Consider the following 27982-nt stretch of genomic DNA (forward strand, 5'->3'; position numbering starts at 1 on the left):
ATTCAAAATTCACATACGTTTGAGTATCGTCCAGCTGAGGAAGTCTCTGAAGTGAGGCTATTTAGGTAATTCTTGGCTCCCATACTAACCAGAAGCCACTGGATACTGAGTTATAAAATGTGATATTTTAATAACTATTTTATTTTATTTTATTTTTCCTGTCGCTGTGCTAAAACACCATGGCCAAACACACCATATGGAAGAGTGAGACTATTTTGGCTCAAGGAGGGTCTATAACGGCAAGGAGGTGGGAGACGGGGTGTGGCAATAGGCGGCTAGAGCAGGAAGCCAAGCAATCGCCTCTTTAGCCACAAACATAAAGCATGTGAGGCAAACTGGAAATGGAACGCACTATAAACTCTCAAAACCTGTCTGTCTCTCTGGGTGACATACTTCCTTCAGCCAGGCTGCCCACTAAGGTTCCATGACCTTTCTAAACAGTGCCACCTGCTGGAGACTAAGTGTTCAGACTTTGAGCCTGTGGGGGCCATTTCTCATTCTAAGCATCACAGAGGGGCCATCTTGAATTGTGCTCAGTGTCCATAGAGTGAAAGGAGCCATTTTTTACCATCTGGATTGCTGTGCAGTAATGTAGATGTTCAGGGTCATGCTGACTTCGATTTTCTTTCTCCCTCAACTGGAACTGTGTCTCTACCAAATCCTGGCTTGCCATTTCTGTCGTACCAGAACCTGCCATCCACCCTTCTTCCTTGTTTCTGTGACTTAAGGGGAGCTCTGATAAGTACAGTCACACTGGATTCACAGTATTTCTGGGCATGGCCTGTTCAGCTTACAACAGTGCCCTCGAGGATCACTGCATAAACACCATGTGTCATGGTCCCCGTTTTTAGACAAGTATGTTGGTCAGTCTTTTGATGTTTTAAATCCAGGTCTGAGTAGAAGGTTTAGGTCACCCCAAACTTCATCATGTCTTACTTTCAGCCAGCAGCGCCTGGTTGATGTCTGGATCCTGGGTAGGCTGAAAGAAAATGTCATCGGGTAGATGACTCCTGGGAATTGGGAGATAGACATGTGAGAGCTTCCTGTGGCTTCATGGTTGGTAGTGCACCCGCCCCTCCCCCAGACTGAGCCCCTTCCTATCCATAAATAGAGATGTGTTCTATCCTGACAAATGAAATCTACACTTGTTTCTGGTGTTCCAGTGCATTGGGTGGCTATTCCAACTGCCATATGCTATGCTCTCTGCGTAGATGGCTGTTCTATTAGAGATGGTATTCAGCTGTCCTTATGAAGAACACATTTCAGTCATTTCTATCTGTAAGAGCATCCCATTAGGTCTGGGGATGTGGGGGGCGAGTTGCTTAAGAAAGTTCTAATCCCTGGAGCCTGCTGCAGTGACACATGCCACTCCTCCTAGCTGGGAAGCAGGGGCAGGAGAATCAGTTCAAGGTGGTCTTTGGTTCCATGGTGAGTTTGAGGCCAGCCTGGGCTACATGAAGGAGTCAAAAAGGGATAGGGGAGGTTTCTGGCACCTAGAATTTCCATCCAAATGAGCTCAGAATCCCTCATTTTGGTAACCAATCCTCCTGGTTGTTTGTCTTTTACATTCTCTTGTTCCCTCTCCTGGTCCCCTTCTGCCTGGTGACACAGAAGGCTTCCTTCCCAAGTTCTATGGGTCTGTGCTGTTCTCCGGATAAATTAAAGACCACTTTTTAATCACATCATGAAATCTGATTCTATGAAAGACAACATACTATTGCCATAGCCTCTTCTTCCAATGAGTTTGCCGACGCTGGGCAAGCTTGCTCTCCCAGTGTGGGAAGCCATGTCTCACGTGTGTGTGTGTGTGTGTGTGTGTTCTTCTTCCCAGGTGACGTGGAGGAACCGGAGGCCATTGACACCTTGGGACAACTTGATGGACCAGACATCCCATTACCCACTCTGAAAGGTAAGACAGAAGGACGGCTGCTGTTAAAGTCACAGGGTGGCTGCTTTGTTTGCCCTTTGTCCCTGGAGACCGGACCTGCCTGACCGAGGAGATGATGGGGGTCTCCATTGCTGGGCAGGTGAGATTCATACATGAGGTCTTTTTTCTACCCCAGGAAAGGCTTTGGGAGTTGATGAGGCTAACCGGAATCTAGCAGAAATGTTGTCGCAAGTGTGGCTGGCTGGAGCAGAAAGGGCCTTGGGCTGCTCAGGGGTTCTGAGCAGAGTCTTAGCAACTTGGCCACCTCTTCCCTCATATTTATTCCTCTCAGCGAAACAGCCGTGTGGCGGTATCTCAGAGGATGGTGCTCCTATGTGCTGCCAGCTGAAGGAACGCTCTGTGTTCCTTTATCGTGGCTCCTATGTGTCCTGGAAGGTTTCTGTGGGCACTCTGCTCCCCCGGCATACCTCAGAGGTGTAATAGGTGTGCCTTGTTGCCAGAACAAGGGAGATCAAGTGGTCTATTTCCTTGAAGAAGCAATACCTTTCTTTTCTGAAATAAGCCACCTCCTCCGATTAGTGCTGCATACATCTGGAGATGGGACATCCAATGGAACACAGTTGACCAAATGAGAGCCTCATCCTTAAAGAAAGCTGTCTCTCCCTCTCCCTGAAGCCGTCCACTGTCTCATAGCTCCTCAGAAACAGAGACTCATGCACCCTTTCCCACTCCACACTAAAATGCTGACCAGCTTGGTTTTGTGCAGGCAACTGTGCTGTTGATGACTGTAGCAGTCCTGCGATGTCCAGAGGCACTGTTTCACTTTATCCTTATTGACTCTGACTTCACCTCTCCTGCATGGTCCCTGAGCCTTAGGGAGGGGTATTTATATTAGTCAGGGTTCTCCAAAGCTGATAGAATAAGTGTGTGTGTGTGCACATGTGTGTGTGCACACATGTGTGTAATACATATATATGCATGTATTTATATATATGTGCTTATATGTATGTATACATATGTCTGTGTGCTTGTCTGTCTGTGTGTCTGTCTCTTTGTCTCTGTTTCTCTGTGTGTGTACGAGCATGCACGTGCATACACTAACATACACATGTGCTCGGGACTGAGCTAGAGCCCCGTGCATACTCTAGAGTGTGTGCTCTACCACTGAGAAACAGAAACATCCTCATCCTTGTCTAGTCTCTGGTCCACAAATGATTGCTCCTCGGGACAGGATCGAATCTTGGTTCCTGTAGCCTCAGCAGCCACCACACCGCCTGACACATTGCACCTGTTCGTGCCTAGCAGTCCTTCGAGTCACTTGGTGTCTTTCATTTTCACGAGGCTAAGGGGCTCCATGACCCAAGCTGGAGCCGTTCCTTGTGGGAGTGTGGAAACGATACCACAAAGCACAGAACACTGGGCTGGGTCCCAGAGAATAGGAGTCACCAAGTGTGGGTGCAAATGTAGGGAGGGGAACATGCTTCCCTGTTGAAAGACTGGCAGAAACCCAAAGACCTGGACACTCTGCATTTCCACTTGAAATTCTTTATGCTCTAGGACTATTTCCTAACTGGGCAAGCAAGAAAAAGTTTTATGCAGCCCGTGAGAGGGCTCATGGCAGAGAAGCAGAAGAACCACGAGTTTCAGTAGTAAGAAGTGCAGTGTTTTTTTTTTTTTTTTTTTTCCCATCTGGTTCACATCCAGTAGCCAGGCAGAAGCTCAAACCTGCCAGACGGAGTGTTTATTAACACAGCATGTCCTGCAGCTCCAGACAGATGCCTGGGCAATGGGCAGGTCAGGTGGTACCATGTGCCCTCGGCAAGCATGTGGGCCCATGCAGAGAAACGGATTCAATGTCAGAATAACCATTCACCATCACACTTCAGCAGTGAAGCTGTTCCGTCAGAGAGAGTGAGGGCACTGTCATGAGCCTGGGACCATGAGCTAGGACCACCCCTTGATGCCAGGCCCTTTCCACTCGGGGTGGCAGCAAAACTGAACAGAAACCACGCAGATCGAGATTCAGAGCCATTGCCAAGGATCGCTGCAAGACCTGCTCAGAGGAACAAGAAGACCAGACACGGCGGGCACCAAACTATGTCTAATATTCTGTGTCCTTTTTAACCAAGTACTTCCTGGTGGCATTTTAACTGCATTTTGCTCTTAGCTTCAGTGAGTGCTGTGGTCACAAATCACTGGCGGGTTTTTGTTATTGTTGTTGCTGTAAAAATAAAAAGTGATAACCTTTTATCCCGTGCAAGTGCAGGCTAGACCCACATGACTCTGCGGGGTATCTCTATCTTAATGGCTCCATGCCACCCCTAAGTACTCACAGACCCCAGCTTTTTTTGTCCCAGGCACGATCCAGTCCATCCGCCCCAGCTGCTCTGACCCAGGCGATCCAAGGCCACCCCAGTGTATTGTTTTCACTCACTTTCCCTTGGCGTGTTGTTGCCAAGCCCTTGGACGCACACATCTCAACTCCGTGGCGGGCTTTGTGTGTCCCACCACTACACCCTCTCTGAACTTAATTAAATCGCCACATCAAAGAACACACCAAAATACTCTGGTCCAATTGGTATGATATAATTTGCCCACCTAGGTAAGTCAAATGATCCTGTACAATTCCATCCCTTATAAAACATTCCAAACAAACTTTATCCATATAGAGATGTGCCAAGAGGAACATCTATGGCTGCTTCCATGTTGCCTCCTCTCGAATCTTACTGCCGCCCAAATAAATGTACACATGTCTGAAATCATCTACTAGAGCATGCAAATCCAGTCAGCAGCCACAGCTTCAGAACAGAGATTCTCTCCCAAAACAGTCAGCTGCCAACAGCTCCTGAGTCAAGAGTGGGGCCTGAGGGCCAAGTGCCTCTACCATACTGAAACCAATCTTTCTTTAGAATTACATTTATTTTCGTGTGCGTGCACGTGCGTGTGCACTCTCCTTCCATTACAGTGTCCTCCTGATAGAACTCAGGTGATCAACCTTGATTGTCCCTACACACCCCCATGGCCCTCCAACCCACTCCCATGGAGTTACAGCTGTATACATGTAGGGTGAGGGGCTTAGAGAGACAAGAAGGACACAGTGGGGGTACAGTACAGAGCCTGTGCAGATGACAAAGTGACCCCTAAGGACACTGAGACTTACAAATGAGAGGCTTGCTGTAAGGTTTCACATGGCAGGTGCTGTCCATGTCAGGACTGAGCCAACCCGAGGCCTCCAGCGACAGCCGCAGGTACATTGGGAGTGGATGTTTAGTCAGAACTGTTTATCCCCAGTTCTGTGAGACTTGGCCCCTGCATGCACAGCTGTGGTCAGTGGTTGACAGCTTGGGGACCACCTGTGCTCTACAACAAGGCTGTGCTGTCAGTCTGAGGCAAACAGTTAATGTTGTGTTCACCTGGTCCTTAGACTGTCTGTGGGAGCACAGGGCCATAGTGGAGGGGTCTTGACCTCCTGTTTCTGGCTCATATAAAACTGGCACAGGTCTCTGTATTTCCTAACAGCAGACCTGTTCACATCAATGCTGAGGCTAGGCAAGTTTCTGACTCAGTTTCTTCACCCTGTGGTTTTAAGGATGACAGGTGAATTCTAACTAAGTCCATGCTTCATCTACCCCTTGCTTGCTGGGCTGTCCCACAGCTGCAACAGAACCAAAGTTTTTTTCAGCAGGAGAACCCGAAGAGACTGGGTTGACAAGGACAAGATGTTCATTGCTATCTGTTGTGACTTTCTTGGTTCTTGTAGGTCATGGGGACCCATATGCAAATGTATTGAGTCTGTTTCTGGCTCCTTTTGGACGTGGTAGAATTTGTACATGTCTGTGTATATGACTTCGTTAGTTAAATTTTACACAAAGCAAAGGTCCCCAATTCTAACCAGATAAAAAAGAAGGATTCTGACTCCATGCAGAGGCACCCTCACACAGAGGCACCCTCTCTGTGTGTGACCACTGAGAACACAGACTTCAGATTCAGTTTGCTGGTAGGACTAGGGAACCACACCCACAGAACCATCCCTGACTGGCTTCTGAGACTTTTCAAGCTTCAGGTTCTTTTGTGTGTGCGTAACATTCACAAATGTGCACACTTTTGTGTGAGGATTCTCCTGGAGGCTAGAGGTCAGCCTCAGCTCCTCTGTGGCTTTCCACCTTGATTTTTGACAAGCCGTGTACCATGGGTTCTGGAGGCAGCCAGCTCGGTAGGTTGACCAGATAGCCCCAGAGGTGGTCTCCTGTTACTTCTAGAGAGCAGGGATTATAGCTGTGTGCTTTGTATGTGGGTTCTGGGAATAGAAATTTGGTCCTTATGCCTTTCTAGCAGGTATGTTACCAACTAAGCATCTCCCCACTTCCACCTCCAAGAACTAGTTTACAGAATGTGTACCCTAATTGTTCATTTCTGACACTGTCGAGGGCTATCCTGACACTCCCCAGAAGATCAGGCCTAAGGGCTCAGGCCAACAGTTAAGAGCAGTCTGTCTTCCCTCCACATTCTTTCCTCCTTATCTTCAGATCTTCAGGCCCTACACTGAGGGGCCAAATAAGGGGAAAGCTGATGCAGCTCAGAGTTCTGTAACGGAGCTGCACACATTGGGACATAGTCCATCACAGCAGAGGTGCATTCTCTTAAGTTCTGGAGATTCAAAATTCAGATGTCAGCAGGAGTGGCCCCTTCTGAGGCTCACAGGTGGCTCTACCTCTTGTCTCCCTGAGCTTTGGGAGTTCTAGGTAGCCTTTGGCATCCCTTAACCCTTCTCGTCTTAGGATAGCATTGTTCCTGTTTCTGACACTTTTCCTGTATGTTTTGGTCCATTTTCATGACTGCTTAGTAGGACCCTGGTCATTGCTTCAGAGCCTACTCTGCTTGTCCTATGTTGAAAGTGTACACAAGGATCCTAAGTCAGAGAAGACTACACCCACTGTTACCTGGGGTCAGGGGTCAGTGTAAGATTTGGGGAATAGTCTCAGGCTACAGTTAGGATGAAGAGTGTTTTCCCAGCATACACTGAGTCCTGATTTTGAGCTCCAGGGTTGCATAAATTGGACAGGAGTTCCATACCTATAATCCTAGCATTTAGGAGGTAGAGACAGGAGGAGGAGTTAGAAATTCAGGGTCATTCTTAGCTACATACATAATTCACGGGAACATCAGCCTGCACTAGGAACTCATTCTGCTGTGTAAAATACACACAATGAATGAAAGAATGAATGGATAAATAAGTAAATATTACTAGCAAAATGCCATTGAATGACACGCCACTCCTAAAGGTGCAAACAGTTTTATCTTTGCCTCTGTCTCTTAGGTTCCTCTTGTATGTATTTGTGGGGGGGTGGTTAGAAAGAGAGAGCACCCATCTACATGGTTTCACATGCAGATGTTTGCAGGTGCACTTGTGGGGATTATACATGCACATATATGTGTGTGGGTGTAGAGCCCAGAGGAAAGCACCTTAGATATCATTTACCTTGGCTTTTTGAGACAGTCTCTCACTCTCTCCTGGATATTACTGGTTTGGCTGGGCTGGCTAGGCAGCAAGCCCCAGGAACCAGCCAGTGTTCTGATTACAAGCACAAGCCACCCCACCTGGTACTGGGGGTTTGGGTGGCACTTGGCCTCTTGCTTTTATAGCAAGCACTGCACTGACTAAGCTCTCTCAAGTCCCCACACTCATCGTTTGTGTTCTGATTTTCCCCAGGGTCTCTGATCCCCTCCCTTTCCCCGATTTTCTGCAGTGGGTCTATGCACACTGCACAGGGAAGCCTAAACCTAGGCCCCTGCTCTGGCCTCTGGTGGGTTTATTGACCTGTAAATATTTTCCTCTGAAGTTGGCAGCTTTACATCCCTCCTGCGACCCTCAGGGTCTCCTTTTCACTTGCCCCTCCAGGAAATTGTCTGTTTTGTTTCCCACCAATGGAAACCCCATGACCTCGTGACCCCAGGCACAGAAGGCGTTCTTTATTTTCTTCCCTACACCACGTTGCCCTGATCAGGAAGCCAGTTGGAGAGGGGCAGGGGACTATGTTCGTAAGTCGTTTGACAGCATGGGTGACCGTCTGGGCACTTGGTTGGGTTATAAAAATCATTAATCATTGATCTGTGTGCAAATGGGCAGATGGGAGCTGTTTCCCGGGCATAGGATTCTCCATTAGCCTCTGGGGTCTTTTAATGCTTGGATTCAGCTCCAGGATAGAGCTGTCCAGGCTGCTGCAGAGATGAAGGCTATTGCATGAGCAGTTAGGGTTGTTGTCTCGCTGCAGAAGGGGTGAATTGAAGGAACTTCTGTTCCTATCCATGTACCAGCCATGTCTTCATTGATATTCTCCATCAATGCCGCCTGGCTCCTTATAACCTAATTAGTTGTCTAGAGAGGTTTGGGACTGCTCAAAGGAATTTCTGCGAGCTAATGGCAAGCTTTGAAAACTATTCGTGCAGCTGAGAGGTTAACTGGCTGTCTGCAAATTCAACCCCCAAAGGGAGGGATTTCATGCAGTCTCCGGGGAACTTGCTCTCTAGCTTTCAGGTTTGGCCTCAGGAGAACTGACGATGGGGAGAACGGGGCGCCAAGCTAACTTGGCGGCTCTCTCTGGTCAGTGACATGCACGTGCTTGGTAAAATATTAGGAAATGATGGAAATGCTTTGGCAGGCATACAAGCAAAATGGAGCAGTGCCCAGGAGCCAGAAAGAGAAAGGAAGGGATTAAAAGTAACAGCCCAGGTCTGCCAGGGTAGAGGCTGTTCTAAACAACTCTTTATATTTGCAGCCTTGGAGATTAATCCGACTGACCTTCCAGGATCCTCATGTTCAATAGTTCCATGAATGGGATTTGAATTCTGGGCACATGTTGGATAATGGGGTGGCCCCGTGGCCTTGCTGCAGACTTGACATGTCAGTGGGTTTCAGAAACAGCCACCAATAGGATATGCATGTCCTGGCCAAAGAGCAGCTTGAAATGTGAAAGGCAAAACATTTGGAGTGGAACAGCTCCAGAAGGCAGACTCCATGGTGGAGAGTGCCTCGGTATTTCTGTTCACTAGGAACTGGACAGAGCAGGTTTACTTCTGAGAAGTGATGGGCCAGGATAAAAATCAAGTGAGCTTTTAATGAAATAAAGGAATTTCCATGTCAGCTTGGTAAACCTTCTAACTATGGAGCGTGCCACACTGCTTCAGTTTCTCCAAGAGTCTTGAGACCTAATATTAAACCAGAAAATGAACCCTCGAGGTCAACACCACTGAGGCATTGTGGGTAAGACTCTCACTCAAAGCTAGAGCTGCTGTTCTGGGACAGCCAAGGAGCTGAGAATGACCTGGCTAAGGCTGGGGAACATCCGAAAAGGTGCTAGTACCCACTGGGAATCAGAGACCTATGGCCAGGATTTTGTGGGAAATACAAAGCCAGAGAATTAAATAACACACAGCACCATTTTATTGGAGGAAAAGCTATTCCTATCCTATTCTCAAGCTATTCCAAAGAAATCCACCTTACAATGAAAAATTACAAAGCACACTCAGAGCTCTGCACAGGGTGAGTGGCTGGCCAGTGTACAGTGAAGCTAGGAGACTTGTTCTTTATAGGGAAGAGTGAAAACCACCCAGAAGAACAGTGGCAGATTCAAAAGGGAACCAAGCAGACTTTCTAGAAATAACGCCTATGAGTTGAGAAACTGGATAGACAGGTTAAAGAGCAGTTTAGACAGCGTAGAAACAACCTCAGAGAGCCATAGAAGGTACATACACTGAATATCCCAAATGAGAAATGGGAGTGGGGGGAAGAAATGAAGGCAGGATTTCATAAGACACTGACAGAGACTCTTACTACATTGATGAATAAATGAGTTTTTAGAATTAAGGAAAGGAGCTAAAATCCAAAAAGTCTAACCTAAAAGTAATTGTGTGGTTATAAGAGCCAATTCTTAGGATGGCAAAGACAGGAGAAGAGCATTAATAATTAGTAAGTTCAGATTACCGGCAAACAGTAGGAACTGACAGAATTGCCAGCAGTTCTTTAGAGGCAAAAGACAACATCACTGCTGAACTAGCATTCTATACCCAGCTGAACTACTTGGCAAGGTCAGAGTAACAGATACATTTACAGTAAGAATAAGTGTACAACCTTAGTCTATCACCCAAAGCACAAATATGATTCTAGATGAGTTGAGCTGAACGTTAGAGGAAGAAAGGAGACAGGGAGTGGGGCTGAGGAAAGAGAACCCTGACAATAAAAAGCAACTCTAGTGATCACAGCTGACTGAAACCAGAGTGCAAGAACTGAGAGACAGGGACTCCTCTTGTGAGCAAGGTCTAGGAGGGAGTGGGGGCTTATATTCCAGCATTTAAAAGTTCTTGTGTTTGGAAACTTTTTTAGATGAAACATCATGCTGATTTAAAGTAGCTTAATTACAAAACTATAACTGTCAAACCAGTTAAGAGCAGAAGTAGAAAGCCATTAAAGATTCATTTTAAAAATAAAGCAAAAGGAATAATAGGCAAAATAAAACATTAAAAATCCTTTAAAATTTATATATTAAAGCATTCATAAGCTCATGTATAAGATTGTACACAGTTTATGAGGTTCATAAAGAGTAAAATATCATAAAATGGAAAACTATTAGGCAGATGAAAGTAGAGCTGTTTTAACCAGTATCTTGAGGTGACTTTGAATCAGAAACTCTTCTGGACAAGTGCATTCTACAGTAAGGACGAATGATATGGTAAACTTGATGACCCCAGCCACTAAGTTTCTAGTAGTTAAGTGGATGTCAAGAGAATTGCTGATAGCTGTTTGGCAGAAAATTGGTGAACAAATACCTCATGGAAACAACTGATACACATAGTAAAATTAACATTAATCAGTCAAGCTTGATTTAAAGGGCACATACAAATTTCTGTGATGATAGAGAAAGCATCACCACTGTGATGGTTTGTATATGCTTGGCAAAATTAGAAGGTGTGGCCTTGTTAAAGGAAACGTGTCATTCTGGGGATGGGCTTGTAGACCCTCCTCCTAGCTGCCTGAGGATGCTCAGTCTGTTTCTGGCTTCCTTTGGATGAAGATGTATAACTCTCAGCTCCTCCAGCACTATGCCTGACTGGATGATAATGAACTGAACCTCTGAACCTGTAAGCCAGCCCCAATTAAATGTTGTCATTTATAAGACTTGCTTTGGTCATGGTGTCTGTACACAGCAGTAACATCCTTATTAAAACAACCACCTAACACATGAGGACTGTCTACAAGAACCAAATCCAGGTTAGGCTGCAGAATGAATTTCCTTGGCCTCAAAGAATCACCATCATGTAAAAGATACTGTTTTAAAGAGATGATATTTGTTGTCTTTTGGTGTTTGTTTTTTTTTTTTTTTTTTTTTTTTTTTTTTGCCAGCACTCCCCCCTCTCCTTCCAATTTTAATGTGTGGGGGTGTTTCTCCTGTATGTATGTCTGTGAATCTTTTGTGTGTCTAATGACCATCAAACAGGTTTACATTGGTGCTGTTCTTTAATTACTGTGTAATAGTCCACTATGTAAAGTGAGAAGAGAGCATTGGATCCCTTGAAACTGGAGTTCCAGATGGTTTAGCCTCCATGTTGGTACTGGGAATTGAACCTGGAACGTCTAGAAGAGCTGCCAGCGCTTTGAGCAATTCTTAAGGAAGGTTTTAAAATATTTTAAATTACATTTATTGATTGATTGATTGATTGGGTGTGTGCATGCTCGTGTGTGTGTGTGTGTGTGTGTGTGTGTGTGTGTGTGCACCCCATAAGTCCTAGAAATCAAACTCGGGTCATCAGGATTGGTGGCAAGCTCCTTTATCCCCTAAGCCATCATTCTTGTCCCTAAAGCTTGTTTTTCTTTTAGAAAACAAATACAACAAACAAAGCAACAAAAACCAGTACAACAAACATATACCTTTAGGGCTGGTAAGCAGGCTCATCCGGTAATGATGCCTGTGCTAAGCCAGAAGTCATTCATTTGATCTCTGGGACCCTCATGAGTTGAAGAAGAAAGGCCTGACTCCTTCATTTGCTTCTGATGTTCCTTCACATACATGTAGTGGCATATGTCTGTATGCACATATATACTCAAATAAATCAACAACCGTAAAGAGGCACACCTTTGGGGGAGGGGGAGGGAATGCAAGAGGGGATAACATTTGAAATGTAAATACAGACAATATCCAATAAAATAATTTAAAAAAGAAGCACACCTTTAATAACTCATGGTTAAAAAAAAAGTCTTAAAATGAAGTGCAAGCCACTTGGCTCTGACCACATGTAAGAAGATTAAAGTGATTTATTGTGTGGCTAACGAGCTTGAAGGTAAATTTCATGTTTTATACGTCAGTTATTAATAAAAAAGGTATTAGCTGTAGAAGTTGGGGGTGAGGAGGACAGATTGAAGATAAATAGGCAATTTCCAAAAAAACCTGCTCGGTGTCCAGGAAACATTCTGGAAGAAGCTGGTGCTCACAGAGACCTCTGAAACCACTGGTGGCATACAGCAGTGTGACACTTCCTCACATGCATCTGATTGATAAAACTTTAAGGTCCCCCAAGACCAAATGCACTGAGATGTTCATAGCAGGTACATCTGCAGAGACTTGGACTAACAACTGCTCCCAGGACTTTGTTCTTCCACATCCAGCATGTACACTTGAGTGGGGTCTCTTGAACGTGTGCAGGGCCAGGCGTGAACTCAGATGGTCAGTAAACCTGTCGAAGCCCAAGTGTGAAAACAGGTCCCAGCTCCTCCGTTGGGAAGCGAGTCACTAAGCTATGACATATTTATATAGTGGTCCATTACACAGTAATTAAAGAACAGTACCAACATAAACTGGTTTGAGTGAAAGCAGGCAACTAGAGAAGGTGACCTGTCAAGAGGAAGTTCCTGAAAGTATAAAATCGTATGAACTGGAATGATGGATCGCCGTTCCTTGGAGGGAGAACTAGGGGGACCGGAGGCTTTTGTATTCCAGACGTCTTAAATGTTCGAGGTCAAGTACGGCAAAAGGGAGCCATCAAATTTTTATGTTGTTTTCAGGGATATGTCTAGCTTTGATTTCTGTGCGCTGCAGTATTTCGGCTTTTATTGTTTTTTTTTTTTTTTTTTTTTAATCCACCAGAATAATGAACAAAGCAAACAGTAGAAAAGTCAGGCGAGGGGCGTGAGTTCACAACAAAGCTGGTAGCTTCATAAAGATCCAAGACAACAGCTCAGAAGCTACTGAGGAAAGGGCAACACAAAAACGTCTTGAGGAAAGGGTGATGGGGACAGTGATGGCACCCTCAGAGGTCACTATGCACTAATTTCTGTATCCTGTGACTGTATGTCCTTGCACGGCATACCGCCTTTGTAGGCGTGATGAAGGGTTATAGAGAGATCACCCTGGACTTATAGATGGCTCCTATGTAACCCAGAGCCCTTACAACAGAGGGGCAGAAGGACCAGAGTCTATAGTAGGAGATACGGGAATGACAAAGGAGCCTTGACAAGGAGTAAGGTGGTCCTCGGTGAAGGGCAAAGGCAAACAGATTCACATTCAGACCCTCTGGACAGAGCCAGCCCCACCAACACCCTGACCTCTGTCTCTGTGCTGCTCCTGTGTGAGCCGTAACAAACTTGTGTCATTTTATACCGAGATGTTCTGGTCATCTGTTAAGAATGATAATGGGAAATGTGTGCATTTTGTGGAAGACTGCTGTCCTGTAAGTTTCCTGCGAGCCTTTAACCGTGTGGACCAGAAACAGCAGGGATAAAAGTGATGTGCATCTCTAAGGAAGATTACAGAGGGGCGAGTGATCTTCCTGAAAAATAAAATAGGCAGATCTGTGTGAAGAAAATGGTAACTCTCTTCTGGGTAGATGAGGTCTAAAATTAGAACCTGGGCTGACCTCCTTCAAGTGCCACCCGGAACTCAGCCCTGACATGCACCCACCTCAGGCCTTTCTGTGCCAGAGCTCTGTTTCTGAGGAACTGAAGAAGGCATCTGTCAATCTCACAGTCAACATGCATCTGGCTCCTCGTGACATGACGTGTGCTGGGTGGGCAATAGGAAGGTGGAAGAGTGGGCGTGGCAGAGGTCCTTGTGCAAAAAGAGAAGGCAGCCAGTGAATACCTTCCAAGGAGTGACACTGTGACCTAGTTAGTATCGTGGGTTTTGTTAGAGATCGTCATGCTTAGGAGTCCATAGCATGTAGTCATGATGTGTATATAAAAAAGAAAAAGATGATGTTTCAGGTTTCGGCACCAATGAAAGGAAAAGGATGAAGAAGGTAGAGGGGAGGATGTGGCCCTTGGAGGTGCAGTGAGGCCTGGAGGCAAGGGACCCATGTTGGGAATTACTTCCCTCTGAGGGACCAGCCACACAACAGTATAGTACAGAATAGAGTTTATTCAGGTCATGGGGGGAGTTAAGAGGGTAGTAGAGGCAGAGAGAGAAGGAGAGGGAGAGAGGGAGGGAGGGAGGAGGAGTAGAGAAGTAGAGGCTGGCCATGAGCACGTGGAGAGAAAGGGGGGAGGGAATGGGGAGAAGAAGGACAAGGGGGAGAGCAAGAGAGCAAGCAGGGGGCAAGCAGTCCCTTTTATAGTGCCAAGTAACTGGGGTGGAGCATACCTGGCTGATGCCAGGTAACTGAGGGATGGGCTTTACAGAATCCTAACAGGTTGTGATCCCAATACTCTGGAGTTTGAGATAGGAGGGTGTGGAGTTCAGTTCAGGCCCAGCCTGGGCTACATGAGACCCTGTCTTTAAAACAAAACAAAAGAGCAACAACAAAAACCCAAATGGGCTTCAGATGGTAGGGAGGGGCTTTAGTGTGCCCTCTGGAGCAAAGGTGTGTATCACAGAGCCTTCATCCAGGCATGAGTCCCAGGGCTGTGGCCAGGACACCAGCAGGACTGGCTTAACCACAGGCATTCAGTCAGGTCTTCTAAACCAGAATCACCTGTCAGGTGACTCAAACCTCACCTGGGAGGCTGATGCAGGAGGACTGCTAATGAGTTAAAGGCCAACCTGAGTTATATTGCTATGAGCTCCAGGCCAGTTCAGACCACACAGTGAGACCTGTCAGAAAAAAAACAGACTCAAACAAAACACAGCAGCCAAAGCCATGTCTAAGACTGCCCAGTGCTAACAGTCATGTGACCAGTGACTCTCAAACTTGGCTGCGCCATTGGCCTGAATTACAGACTCTGTCCCCTGCGATATCCTAGAATGTGCTGTGTGTAAACAAAAGGAGACACCTTCGCTCAGGATGGTCGTGTGGGAGCCCAGGCCCTTCCTCCTGACCTCATCATGTCTGTTCTCTGTGACCCCCCCATCTCCTGCAGGCTACTTTCTGAATTTCCTGGAGCCGGTCAACAATATCACCATTGTCCAGGGCCAGACGGCAATCCTGCACTGCAAAGTGGCGGGGAACCCGCCCCCCAACGTGCGGTGGCTGAAAAACGATGCCCCAGTTGTACAAGAGCCTCGGAGGGTCATCATCCGGAAGACAGAATACGGCTCGCGGTTGCGGATTCAAGACCTGGACACGACGGACACTGGCTATTACCAGTGTGTGGCTACCAACGGGCTAAAGACCATTACTGCCACCGGAGTTCTGTATGTGAGGCTCGGTGAGTGAGGGCAGCAGAGGCCCCGTGCTAGCAGACAGCATTCACGATGTAGAGCGAGGGATGTGTTTAGTCTTTGCAGCTGGGCTTGCACAGGTCAGCAGAACATCCAGAAACCACCCCAGGGCCTCTCCCGAGGAGCAGGAGAGAGCTAGCTCCTTAGCCTATTTACTGCTGATAGAGGAAAATGCAGACCCAGTAGCCTGTAAACCCAGGCTCCTAAAAAGCATCCCAGACTACAAGGTGAGATGGGAAATGCTGAGCAAGACTACACTGCAGGAGGCCAGGCCCTGGGGGAGGGAGAATGGTCTGGCTACAGACAGCAGGGGACAGAGCCTAGGACCTTCTGCAGCTCCCCGCCACTGGCCAGGACTCACTGGCCATGCCTTTTCTATGGTCCTGCTTCAAGAGCACACTGATTCTTCAAGTGCAAAGCTGGCCCCACTAGGTGGGAACAAAGACTGCAGGACTGAGTTTCTGTGCTTGTCACGTGGGACAGCAGGATTAGAGGCAGAGGTAAAGTATCCTCCTTTGAGTCAGTAGGGGACTGTCTCAGGTGGCACAAGCCTGTCACCTGGGCTTACCTCAGAGCCAGCTCAAATGAGCAAAAAGGTTTTTCTGGATACAGTGTAGATGAGGAGTGAGCAGGGACAGGAAAAAAACACCCACACAAGCCCATACACAGAAAGTTCTCTTTCTGGGGTTGTCTGTTGTTATTGGCGGGGTCTCATGAGTGGGAGGAGAGTCCAAAACCTGGGGACAGCTGGCCTCAGAGGAGCTGCAGGCATGCCCGTGTTACCACTGGCCATATTAATAGTGTATCTTTTTTGTTTTGTGTCTTTAGGTCCAACACACAGCCCAAACCACAATTTTCAGTAAGTATGCTTCTCCATCACTGGGCTGGCATCCTGAGGGTTTCTCTTGTGTCAGTGTGCAGGTTTTGAGCCCTAAAATGGCCACATCTATGCTGGGTTTGCTGGAAGCCGGCTGGAAGCCCAGTTGAACAGGCATTTAATTGAAGTCGGGAAACTTACAGTATCATAAAAACAGATGTTAATTGCTTTCAACCACCATAATTGCACGGGGCAATGAGATGGAATAGCTAAGCGTGCTAACCAGATTCTCACAGACGTATTTGTGGACGGGAAAGTCAGTGCAAGTCAGCACCAAGGATCAGTAGCTCCTGTTTTTCCTCTGGTGTTCAAGATTGAACCCAGGGTCTTGCACAGTCTCTGCTGCCGGGCACCCATGACCACGGAGACTTGAGACACCCTCTGCAGCAGGTTCTCGGGTTCGTCTTAAAGAAGAGGAGCATTAGTAGATTCTAGCCTTGGATTTGGGCTTTTGTTTTTCAGGACAACATCACTCCCCTGCAGGCTAGCCATAAAGGGTAGTCTCTGCTCTGTAACTTTCTAGCTCCTTTCCCCGGGAGAGTTCCTGCTTCCATTGTCTGACTTTGTGAGTGGGGAATCATCCTTTCCAAAATCCTTTCTTGGATTACTCAGCAAGACAGAACTTGTTTACCTGCTCCCATCAGGACCCACCGGATGATGAACACAAGGGTTCCAGAGGGAGTAAAGGCAGGGCAGTGGGCAGCTGACCGGACAGCAGCAGTCGACTCTCTGGGAATATGGGTGGAGCGCCAAGAAGCAGCCATCCAACTCATTAATAACCCTTGGTGCCCAAGGCGATTGAGGCAGAGAAAGGGCTTCAGGGGTGTGGGTGTGGGTGTGGATGGGTGGTTTTAGAGAGGCACAAGTCAATTAAGAACTTGCAAGATGTCTTTGCTCTTATCTCATATCTATACGCTTGCATATCAAGCCAAGTGCTATTATACAATGTTATATACTGTCATATTGCCCAGTCTTGTTGCTGGAGATGGGGTAATATAACAGTGTTGAAGCACCTAGGGACGTGGTTGAGGCTTTGGGTTCAGCCCTCAGCACTGCAAACATAACACGTAGATACATGCTGTTAGGAGTATTTCCTGTTGGAATTTCTCTACCCACCATTTAATGACTATCATAATGCACGTGAATATTTACCTCAGCAATATCAAATGTGTAAATTTATAGAGCTGTAAAACTGATCTCTTCATATACTTAGGTAAAGCAGTAGATTGTTATTTATGTAAAATGTCGATTTCCCCCTTTGTTTTACACTGTGTCTGAAATCGGCACACCCGTGAGACTGGCTGGGGACATTACAGTACAGTGCGCTGTCTGGATTTCATCCTTTCTTAGTCATACTGTCAGCCAGAAGAGGTTTCTTGAAGAGGCAGCTAGCATGGGAATATACTTAGGAAAGGGCTCTACTCCTTTTCTTTTATTACAAATATTATTCCCAGCGTGTTAACAAGCCGTTCGTAGGTGTCATCCATGTCATTGCGTTTGAACTGCATCTGTCGTCTCTCTTTTACCACTTTCTGAACTGGGACACAGAGCATGTGACATGTGACATCCTCGGCTTCGAGGAATCTCCACTGTGATTACTCACAGTGCTTCAGTGGTATACTCTGACATGCTTCCTGAGACCCGAGGGTAGCAGTATCGAGAGCACAAACAAACAAACAAACAAACAAAACCATTCACCTTTGTACATAGTAGCCTCCCTGCCCTCTCCCTTAGCCATAGCTCCTCTTTGCAAGATTACCCTTGGCCAACCTCGGCCTGAAAATATTAAATGGAAAAACTACAAACAGTTTATAGTTTTAAGATGTACCTCATTCTGAGTAGCATGATAAATTCAGCTGACTCTTAGGTGGGGTAGAAATCATCCCTCTGTCAGACATATCCACACGATGTACACTGCCTGCCTTGTGGTCACTCGGTGGCCATCTGGTTATAGAAGGTATCTTAGTCAGGGTTTCTTTCTATTCCTGCACAAACATCATGACCAAGAAGCTAGTTGAGGAGGAAAGGGTTTACTCAGCTTACACTTCCACACTGCTGTTCATCACCAGAGGAAGTCAGGACTGGAACTCAAGCAGGTCGGGAAGCAGGAGCTGATGCAGAGGCCATGGAGGGATGTTACTTACTGGTTTGCTCCCCCTGGCATGCTCAACCTGCTTTCTTATAGAACCCAGGTCTACCAGCCTAGGGATGGCACCACCCACAATGGGCTGGGCCCTCCTCCCTTGATCACAAATTGAGAAAGTGCCTTACAGCTGGATCCATGGAGGTATTTCCTCAAGGGAGGCTCCTTTCTCTGTGATAACTCCAGCTTGTGTCAAGTTGACACAAAACCAGCCAGTACAGATGGGCCCTAGCGGTGCTCAGGTAACCCATTCTGTAGTTAATGTTGGTCCTGGAGCACAAGAGCACTGTTTAGGGCAAGTTGAATGTGCCAGAGAGAAGATGTAAGAGCCCCATTCACATAACTGTCACTGTAAAATGTTATTGTTGCTAACTGTGCCTAATTTATAAATTCAACGTCACTGCAGGCATGTGTAAATGCAAAAAGCCCAGTATACATAGTGCTGTCTCCAGTTTCCTCTTTCTTTAGGATCATGGAATCTTTTCCCAGTGAGTAAGGAGGGGCTGCTACACTCAGTGTTGCTGAATGGCCATTCACAAGCTTAAGCAAACACATCCTTCCTTACACGTGGACTTCCACACTTGCTCATTTCACCATCCTGACGGAGCAATGATGATGTCCCCTTATGCACATCCTGATTCCTTATCACCCTGAGGCCACCTGGATGGGTGTGTGTTACCTGGAACCAGTGTCTTCTTTCTCTCCTGCCTTTATCCTTACTCAGTCCAATTTTCCTTTGTAGTTTTTTCTTTATGATTTTCAGTAAGTTTTAAATCTTGTTTATTGGCCAAATGGAAGTTAATTTTTTATAACCTTTACTTAGTGGAAGTGTGGAGGCATGCATGTTGAGGTCAAAAGACAACTTGGAGGGGTTAGTTCTCCCATCATGTGGGTCCTGAGCACTAGAACTTGGATAGTTAGGCTTGGAGGCAAGTTCCTTTACTCACTGAGCCCTGTAGCCAACACCTAGATGGAAATAAAAAGTTTCCTGTTCTGTGGAGGATTCTTGTGCGTGTGTGTGTGTGTGTGTGTGTGTGTGTGTGTGTGTGTGTGTAATGGGTAAGGAGTGAGGTCTTTGCTTTTTTTTTTGTTATGAGTTTTCCTCGAAAGAACCATGCTTTCATTGTTCTACAGTATCCCCCCCCCAACATTTTATTATGAAGAATTCCAAGGCTGAAATGTTGACGGGGACATTTTAGAGTGAGCACTGAGCCAAAACTAAGCCCTCGCCATTCACTCTGCTGTCTTCCTCCTGTGCCCCATCCATCCATCCATCCATCCATCTATCATCCATCCATCCATCCACCCACCCATCCATCCATCCATCCATCCACCCACCTACCCATCCACCCACCCACCCACCTACCCATCTATCTACCCACCCACCCACTGACCCACCCACTCATTCATCCACCCACCTATCCATTCATCCATCCATCCATCCATCCATCCATCCATCCATCCATCCATCCATCTACCGATCCATCCACCCACCCACCCACCCATTCATCTATACATCCATCCACCCACCCATCCACCCATCTACCCATCCATCCACCCACCCATCCATCCTATTTCTTACTTCCCAGAGTGTTGCAGAAAGCCTCTCACCTATCCTGAAATACCTCAGTGTGGTAACACAGTGTTTACAGTGTAGTCTGTGTTTACGATAATAACAGACACCCAGTCTTTGTTGTCACAGTCCCAGATACAAAGGTAACAGTAGCTTTCACAGGACAACATTCTCAGAGAGATTTCCGGTTGTGGGAGGATGTCACAGAATTAGAATGTTAGTGTGAGTTGCTCTTTTTAAACCTGGTGCTGGATGACTTTGAGTCTGTGCTGGCAGATGACTCCATAGGTAGTCCATTCATTTTTAAATTGCCAAACGTACAGCTAGGCCTCTTAGTAAAGGTTTGTGATCCCGGTTATATGGGAAGCTAAGACAGGACGGCTGAAAATTCAAGGCTAGCCTGGGTTACAGAATGAGTTTAGGGCTAATCTGGGCACCTTCATGAAACTCTGTGCTGAGAAAAAGAGAGATAGAGCCCTTGCCTAGCTAGCATTCTCGAGGCCTTAGGTTCAGTTTGGGGTACAATACACAAAATAATGAACAGTAAATCTCTGTGTATTGTCTGAGCCAATAGCTCGGCATAATAATAAAATTATTAGCCTACAAGACACCCTGAGGTCAGGCCCCAGCACCAAAATCTTGCGTTTGTGTATAGAATACGACCTGATGTCTTGCTATGTTTATATGTTGTAGGGTGACCTAATCAGGCCAATTAGCACTTGCATCATCTCACACAATTATCATTTTTTTGCGATGAGAACAGGCAAGATCTCCCTGTTCCCACTTGTTAATTACACACTACATTGTTCTTAACTCACTGTATCTTAAACAGATTGCTTGGGCTCAGCTTATCTCATGCCTGAGGAAAATCTGTCCTCTGTGCTGCTGGTCCCCGCCCCCCCCCCCCCCCCCCCCCCCCCCCCCCCCCCGCCGCCACTGTAGGTGGCCTTGAACTGTCTTTGATAACATCCCTGTGGACTGAGGTCACAGGTCATAGCTTTACTGTAGCCATGACCTTGTTTTTCCTATTGGTTTTGACCGTTAGATTTCCCTGGAAATAAGGCAACATGGTGAGTTTAGTAAGTAAATAATCCCTTAGCTCCTCGTGTGCTCTGGGAGTGACAGGTCTGTCCAGCTCAGTGGCTCCTTCATTGGCCCTGTTTCCTTGGCAAAGACATGGCCTCCCTGGCTGCCCTTGGTCCACTGGTATGTCCCATAGGGGGATGGCAAGTAGGGGGAGGCACACTGACAAAGGAGGCAGAGTTCATCCTGTGACTTCAAGGAGGGGGCTGTTGTCGGTTCTCACACGGGACTGTGACTGTGTGTCTCTGTTCTCTCCTTGCTTTGTGCCTTCAGAGCACGTGTTGCTGCTGGCAGCCTGACACTTCTTTTGCTGCGCTGTGGGGGGCAGGTGGTTGTCCTGGGTACTTAAGGGATTTACTGCCAGCCTTCTGTCTACCCATCCGTTGATGGTGAGGAGGGTGTGTGAGGAGAGTGGTACTGACCTTCCTCATAGGCTCTCTCAGGTCGGGGTGATGCACAAGACTGAGCTCGTTTCTGCTGTTTTTTGTTTGTTTGTTTGTTTTAAGATTTATTATATATGTGTATGTGTGTGTGTGTGTGTGTGTGTGTGTGTGTGTGTGCATGTGTACACTGTAGCTGTCTTCAGACACACCAGAAGAGAGCATCTGATCCCATTACAGATGAGCCACCCTGTGGTTGCTGGGATTTGAACTCAGGACCTCTGGAAGAGCAGAGCTCTTAACTGCTGATCCTTCTCTCCAACCTCATTTCTGCCATTTTAACTTAGCGGTGGCTCATGTTCAGTATAATCAGGCTACATATTTCATACTACAAGCAGTTAGGCAAGATACGGTGATATCCAGAGCCTCTGCATTAGAGCTCCTTCCTCCTGCTGTTGTCCTCAGCCAACCTTTGGGTACACGGGTATGTGACACACTGCTTTAAGAAAACCCCCTGTGATTTTGAGCAGTTACAAATTAAGCTCATTCTTGGTATTTCCAAAGTCACCTTCCTTGGCGCCATGTCTTAAACCCTCTTATTTTCTGACTTTTTTGGCCACCAAACACGTCCAAAACTGCCATCATGTTATCCAGCTGCATGGTTATGGCCTCAGAGTCTCCATTACCAAGTCTGCCTTACCTGCCACTCTGCAGACCCAGGACCTCTGTCGCATAATGTGTGTCTGTTTCTCTGTGCCTGGGTCACAGTCAGATGCACCCCCAAGTGCCTAAGCAGAATGCTATTGGCTGTTCCTACAGCTTGCCCGGTGCTCTTAAGGAGAACAACGTTCCTAACTCCGATTCAGGTTTTATCTTAATTACAGGAAAATAGCAGGATAAAAGCAATTTAAATTGCCACTGACAGAGCCAGAGACTAAAGAAGACTAGAGGAGAAGCCAGGCTGCCTTATTACAAGGAACATTCTCAGAAAAAGGCTGATTTAGCATTTGGTGTTAAAACTTAGACCACCAGCCCCTCAGAGGTTCAGCTCAACTGCAAGTGGAGCCTGAAGGAGAGACGCTGGTCTTAATTTTTTTTTTAACTAAAAGCCACCTTGTTACAATAGGAAGTGTAACTCTTGGGGCCTGGGTGGGGGGTGATTCTGTGGCTAAGAGTGCTTGCTGAGCAAGCATGAGGACCTAAGTTCAAATCCCCAAGCCTCCCTGTGGAAAAAATAGACATCGTGTGTGTTTCTGTAACCTGTTGCCTTTACAGTAATGGGAGGTGGGGATAAGAGGATCGCCAAAGCTGATAGGTTAGCTACTCTGGAGTATACAGTATGGAAGAGCAGAGACCACGCCCTCTCCCCCTCCCCTATCCCAAACAAGGCGGAGGACGAAGGAAGTTATGCCCACATTCACACATACACATACACAGAAAGAAAGGTAATGCACTTTAAATCCTGTAGTGAATAAAAATTGTGTCTTAATACTTAAAGCCTATGCTGCCTAAAATGAGGGATGTCATGTGACAATAGCTATAGTGTCTGGATATTAAATCATATTCCAATTCCTTTAATGATCCCCTTAACAGATCCCCTCCCCCTTCAGAAACACTAACCGACTGGTTCAGTTGGTCTCTACTCTGAATTGTTCCTTGACCTTTTGTGACCTTTGTCTTCTTAGGATGCTCCCTTTGGAGGACTTTCTTGACAGGAGAGGCTGTGGGGCTTGCTTCCTTTTTGTAGGACCCTGCCTCAGTTTCTCTGGGGCCTCTGATTCCTCCTGGTTACATCTCTTTATCCCATAGCTTTAGGCCATCTTGTCTCCCTGGCTATAGTTTCCTCCAGTAGCTGTTTTGCTTTCCAGCTTCTGGCATGGCCAGGCTCTGGTCTGTACCTGGCCACATCAGATACAGCAGAGGGTTCAGTCCTGCTCCACATATCTCTAAGAGTCTTGTGGTCAGTGAGAACATGTCCCTTTCTTTCATGCTTCTGATTTACAGGCCTAGGGTCACATCGGAGGCTCGTTCATGGACCCCCTGCTTCGCTGCTCTGCCCCCTCACACAGAAACCCTGAAAACTGCTGAACCCCACTAGAGTTGCCTCCTTTGAGGATTCTTGGGCCGTTGAGATAGATGCCTTGTGTTCATTGTCAAGGAATGGGACATTGAAGGAATTAGAATCACCATGGAAATATGTATAGGTATATCCAGGAGGGAATTTCTAGAAGGGTTTACCTGAGGCTAGAAGATCTGCCTTGATGTGGGCAGCAGCAGCCATCCCTTGGAAAGATGGAAGCAAGCCCATCAGCTCTTGTCTGACCATAGATACAATGTATCTACATTCATTGCTCGGGCTGACTGTAGATACAATGTATCTACATTCACGGCTCCTATCTGACTATAGATACAATGTATCAATATTTATTGCTCATCTGTCTTTAGATACAATATATCCACATTCGCTGCTCTGGTCTGGCTGTAGATACAATGTATCCACTTGCATCTTGCTCCTGTGCCATCACTTCCTCACTGCATAATTAGATGCTCTAACCATGAGCCAGAATAAACCCTTCCTTCCTTCCTTCCTTAAGCTGCTGTTATCATATATTTTATCACAGCCATGAGTTCTAGAAAGGTCAGGCCTTGGAGAAAGGAGAATAGACTACCATCCTAAGTACTCTTGAGCCCTTTATGTGTGCCAGCATTATGTATGTTACCCACACAACAGTCTTCAGGCTGCACCTCAGAGTGCCCTGTGTATAGTCAGTCCATCATGGTGCCAGTCTCTCAGGGACAGACCTTTGGAGTGCCCTCTGTTGCCATGGAGAAGGCAGAGGGCACCAATATTTTTCTTTGTTCTTCTCAAAGTCTGCCCTCAGCATTTCAGTGCTGGAACATACCTCATGGATTATTAAAATTAATTAATAATTTAAAATTATTAAAAATCTTTGTTTACAACTAAGGGTACCTTGAGGGGAATGCCAGTCTTTGATGCAATTCAAGAGTGAGAAGTGTGTTAGATGTGTAACATCCTCATGCTAGGAACCTATGGATGAATACCTCCTGTCCACATCACCTAATCTGTAAAAATCCTTCCCAGGGCTAGAGTGGTGGTGCAGACCTTTGATCCTAGTAGCTGGGAGGCAAAGGTAAGCTTATCCCTGTGAATTTGAGGCCAGCCTGATGTACATAGCAAGTCCCAGCCAGAGATATACAGCGAGATGCTGTCTCAAAAGAAAAAAGAAGTTTGCCCATTCTTGGCACTTTGCAAAGGGGTCCAGGTCTTTAAAAAGTGATTAAAGTGTTTAAAATGACCAATGAGTTGTTAACCATCTTGGTTAGGTTTGCAGCAAGCCTGACTAGAATTTAGCATTCCCTCTTGCTGTCCTCTTACTAGATGTCCACAGATGGAGTCCAAATCGACAGCCCATCAGGAGCTGAATTGGGCAATGTGCATTAGGGTTCATTTTGAGTTTCCCCTTTATGGTTTTATGCTGACATATCCAGCATGGTGTTGTTATTTCTAGAGGTTCCCAGCTTTTAGCCTCCTCTGAGGAATTCAGACCCATCCTTCCCCCCCTTAGCACCCAGCAATCTGGGATCTGGTTACTGCCTCTGGACTTCGCCTGTTCTGGAGCATTGCAGAGTTGGAGCTGCACACACAGTGCAAGCTCTTTTTTGGGTGGGCGCATTATCCCCATGGCAGGCACCCACATCCTTTCCCTGACTTGAGTCTTGTTCTGTGGAACCGCCACCACTCTTGTATCTAAGCATCTGGTTGCTTCCAAAGTTGGGCAATATGACAAAAGCCACTATGTGGTGGTTTTCATGCTGATGGAATTTTAGGCCAAGTAAAAATGAACTGCTGCCCTGCCAAGTATGGTGATGTAACCCCAGCACTTAGGAGGCTGAGACAGCACAGCCCTTCAAGAGTTCACAGCCTGACCAAAGCACAGAATGAGTTCAGAATTAGCCTGACTTAATAGAAATCCTGCAAATAGAGCAGACTAAGGCAAAGCATTGATAGTTTGTAAAATTCTGGATTCAAGACACTTCATGGACCATTTGCCCTCAGCAGTCATGGATGGAGGTCTGTATGTCTTTCCAGGGATGACGACCAGGAAGATGGTTTTTGCCAGCCTTACCGAGGGATTGCTTGTGCACGCTTCATTGGGAACCGGACTATTTATGTGGACTCTCTCCAGATGCAGGGGGAGATCGAAAACCGAATCACAGGTAGGAGCACACAGGTGCACCCCACCCTCCCCGCCCCCCATACATGCTCCTTTTGTGCATATGCCTGGCCACCACTCTGGTGTTTCAGCAGCTAGTGGCACGGACTGTCAGGGTCTCTAAATGACTTTGTAGTAGAAAATAAGAGATCTTTCTCAGAAGCGGTTGCACTCCCTCATGTGTTTTGCTCTACAGTATCTCCAGTGTTTTAACTTAGTGTGTGAGTCCTTTATCCCATATGATAATGAGATACTCAGAGATAAACACTTCGTAAAGAAATGTTTCTTCGTGCTCACAGCTTCAAGGCTGAGACCACAAGCTTCAGGGCACCAGCCCATTGAGGTCTCTTTGGCTTCACCACATCATAGGAGGAGCCATCACAGTGGGAGCCCATCTGAAAAAGAGCGACCACTGGGCAAGACAGGAAGCTGCAAGGGGTGGGGCACACCTGTTCTTTCTCATTGACCTTAAGAGAACAGAGCCTGTCCCGTGAAAACTGCTTCAATCTATTCTAGGGACGGCACTTGACAACCATCTTCAATGAGCTGTCCCCGTCTCTCAGCACCACCAGACTAGGAAGCAAACACAAGAGCCTTAAGGGACAGGCGACATGTAAACTGCAATTAGCAAGTGCAGATGTTTGCAATAAACTCTCTCACACACACCCACTGTCCAGGCTGGGCGTGTTGGGGGCACTGACATCATGGTCACACTCACTCTGCTTGGAAGCTTGCTCTACATTTCCTGGGCATTGATGTCACCTGTGTGCCATGCCTGGTCCACACATGCATAGTCTGGTACCAGCTTGCTTGGGAAGGAAGACTGAATGACAGGCAGAGGGGATACTGCAGTCAGTGAGGCCTCAGGGCCTTAGCTTTCAGAGAACAAAGCCAGGGGTTTCAAGGCCTGGTTCTGCGTCGGTGTGGTGGAGCTGGTCAGACAGGAAGTGAAGCTGCTTTTCTTCAGGAGTTTTCTGGCTGACTGTAAGGTTTCAGCATCCCAGCTCAGGTTTCTGGGTGGGAGTTTTTAGTAGGAGAAGCTTTAGGATGCTTTCGTTCCCAGACTCTGAAAGAGACCAGCAGAGGTATAGGGGCAGGACTCACTACCAGCTCCTCACTTCTGTTGAATGCTTTCTGTGGTGCTATTGGCCAGGCTTTGTTATTAGCATCAGTGATTGCTCAAGGGGGCGTGGCAGAGTTCTGCCCTGACAGTGGCATGGGCTGGAGTGAAGATCAAGGTGGAAAGACCTTTGCCATTGCTGCCATGACCTCCTAACTTTGGCCGTGTTCATGGTCACAACAGAACCTGTGTGTGTAAGCAACATATGTGAGGATCAGAGGCTGGTGGGAAGGCTCTATGAATGATTTGGTGCTCTTGTATGAAACATGTTTTAATGTCATCTTGTAGAACAGCACAGCCTTGGGTTCAATGACAAACGTGCTTCCCACTGTGACTTAGCACAGGCAGAGCCAATCTGATCCTGCAAATGCTGAATCCAATAGGTTTTGGGTCACAGAACCAACATGGTTCTGCAGAGGAGCTCATTTTGCACCAGCTGGTGCCCGCCCACACAAGCTCTTTCATGCCCAAATACAACGAAAAGGTGATATGATATCACCTCAAGACCACATGGATGAGGCCTGTGTGAAACATTAATGAATTTTATGTTGAAACTTGGGTTTTCTCCCCCCAAAGATCTTTGTATGCACGTGTTTTAAAATGCGGGAGCATCCCCAAGTCAGAAATTCTCCCAGGTGGTTATGGAGAACAACCCTCACCTTCCATCAGTCAGCATGCTCGGATTTGATGCCTTGGTTTGAATTCATTAGCGACAAGGTTATAGTTATGACCCGTGGGACAAGCCACGTGCCCTGATATCCTTGAGTTAGTCTTCAAAAATGCCACCCACAGACTCCAGAATGACTTTGACCTTCTGCTAATTGGCAAACACTGAATCTAGGCATGAGGTTGACCTGCAGTTATTTCTTCCTCTTTCCTCTTAAGGGATCAGAGAAAGGACCAGAGAGCCGAGATAGCCAATCAGCTTGACTTTACAGCTCCACTTTACAGCTGTTTGGACAAAAAGGCATGAATCCAGCCATCGAAGTGTAGGTCTGCATTAAGTACTTGGGAAACTGAGGCAGGAGGGATGCTGCTTA

At 46.7% G+C, this 27982-nt stretch overlaps 1 protein-coding gene across 1 annotated transcript in view; it reads left to right on the forward strand.

Annotated features, from left to right (window-relative positions):
• The window catches only part of ROR2 (receptor tyrosine kinase like orphan receptor 2), a 165976-nt gene that overhangs the window by 127915 nt on the left and 10079 nt on the right, over positions 1–27982 (forward strand). Inside the window, exons 2-5 of the mRNA XM_080940879.1 lie at positions 1832–1909; positions 15231–15518; positions 16360–16390; positions 25699–25826. Of these exons, the coding sequence (XP_080797005.1) occupies positions 1832–1909; positions 15231–15518; positions 16360–16390; positions 25699–25826 (525 nt within the window). The remainder of the gene's footprint in view (positions 1–1831; positions 1910–15230; positions 15519–16359; positions 16391–25698; positions 25827–27982) is intronic.

This window comes from Micromys minutus (genome assembly GCF_963924665.1).
Source record: "Micromys minutus genome assembly, chromosome: 1".
Lineage (NCBI taxonomy): Eukaryota > Metazoa > Chordata > Mammalia > Rodentia > Muridae > Micromys > Micromys minutus.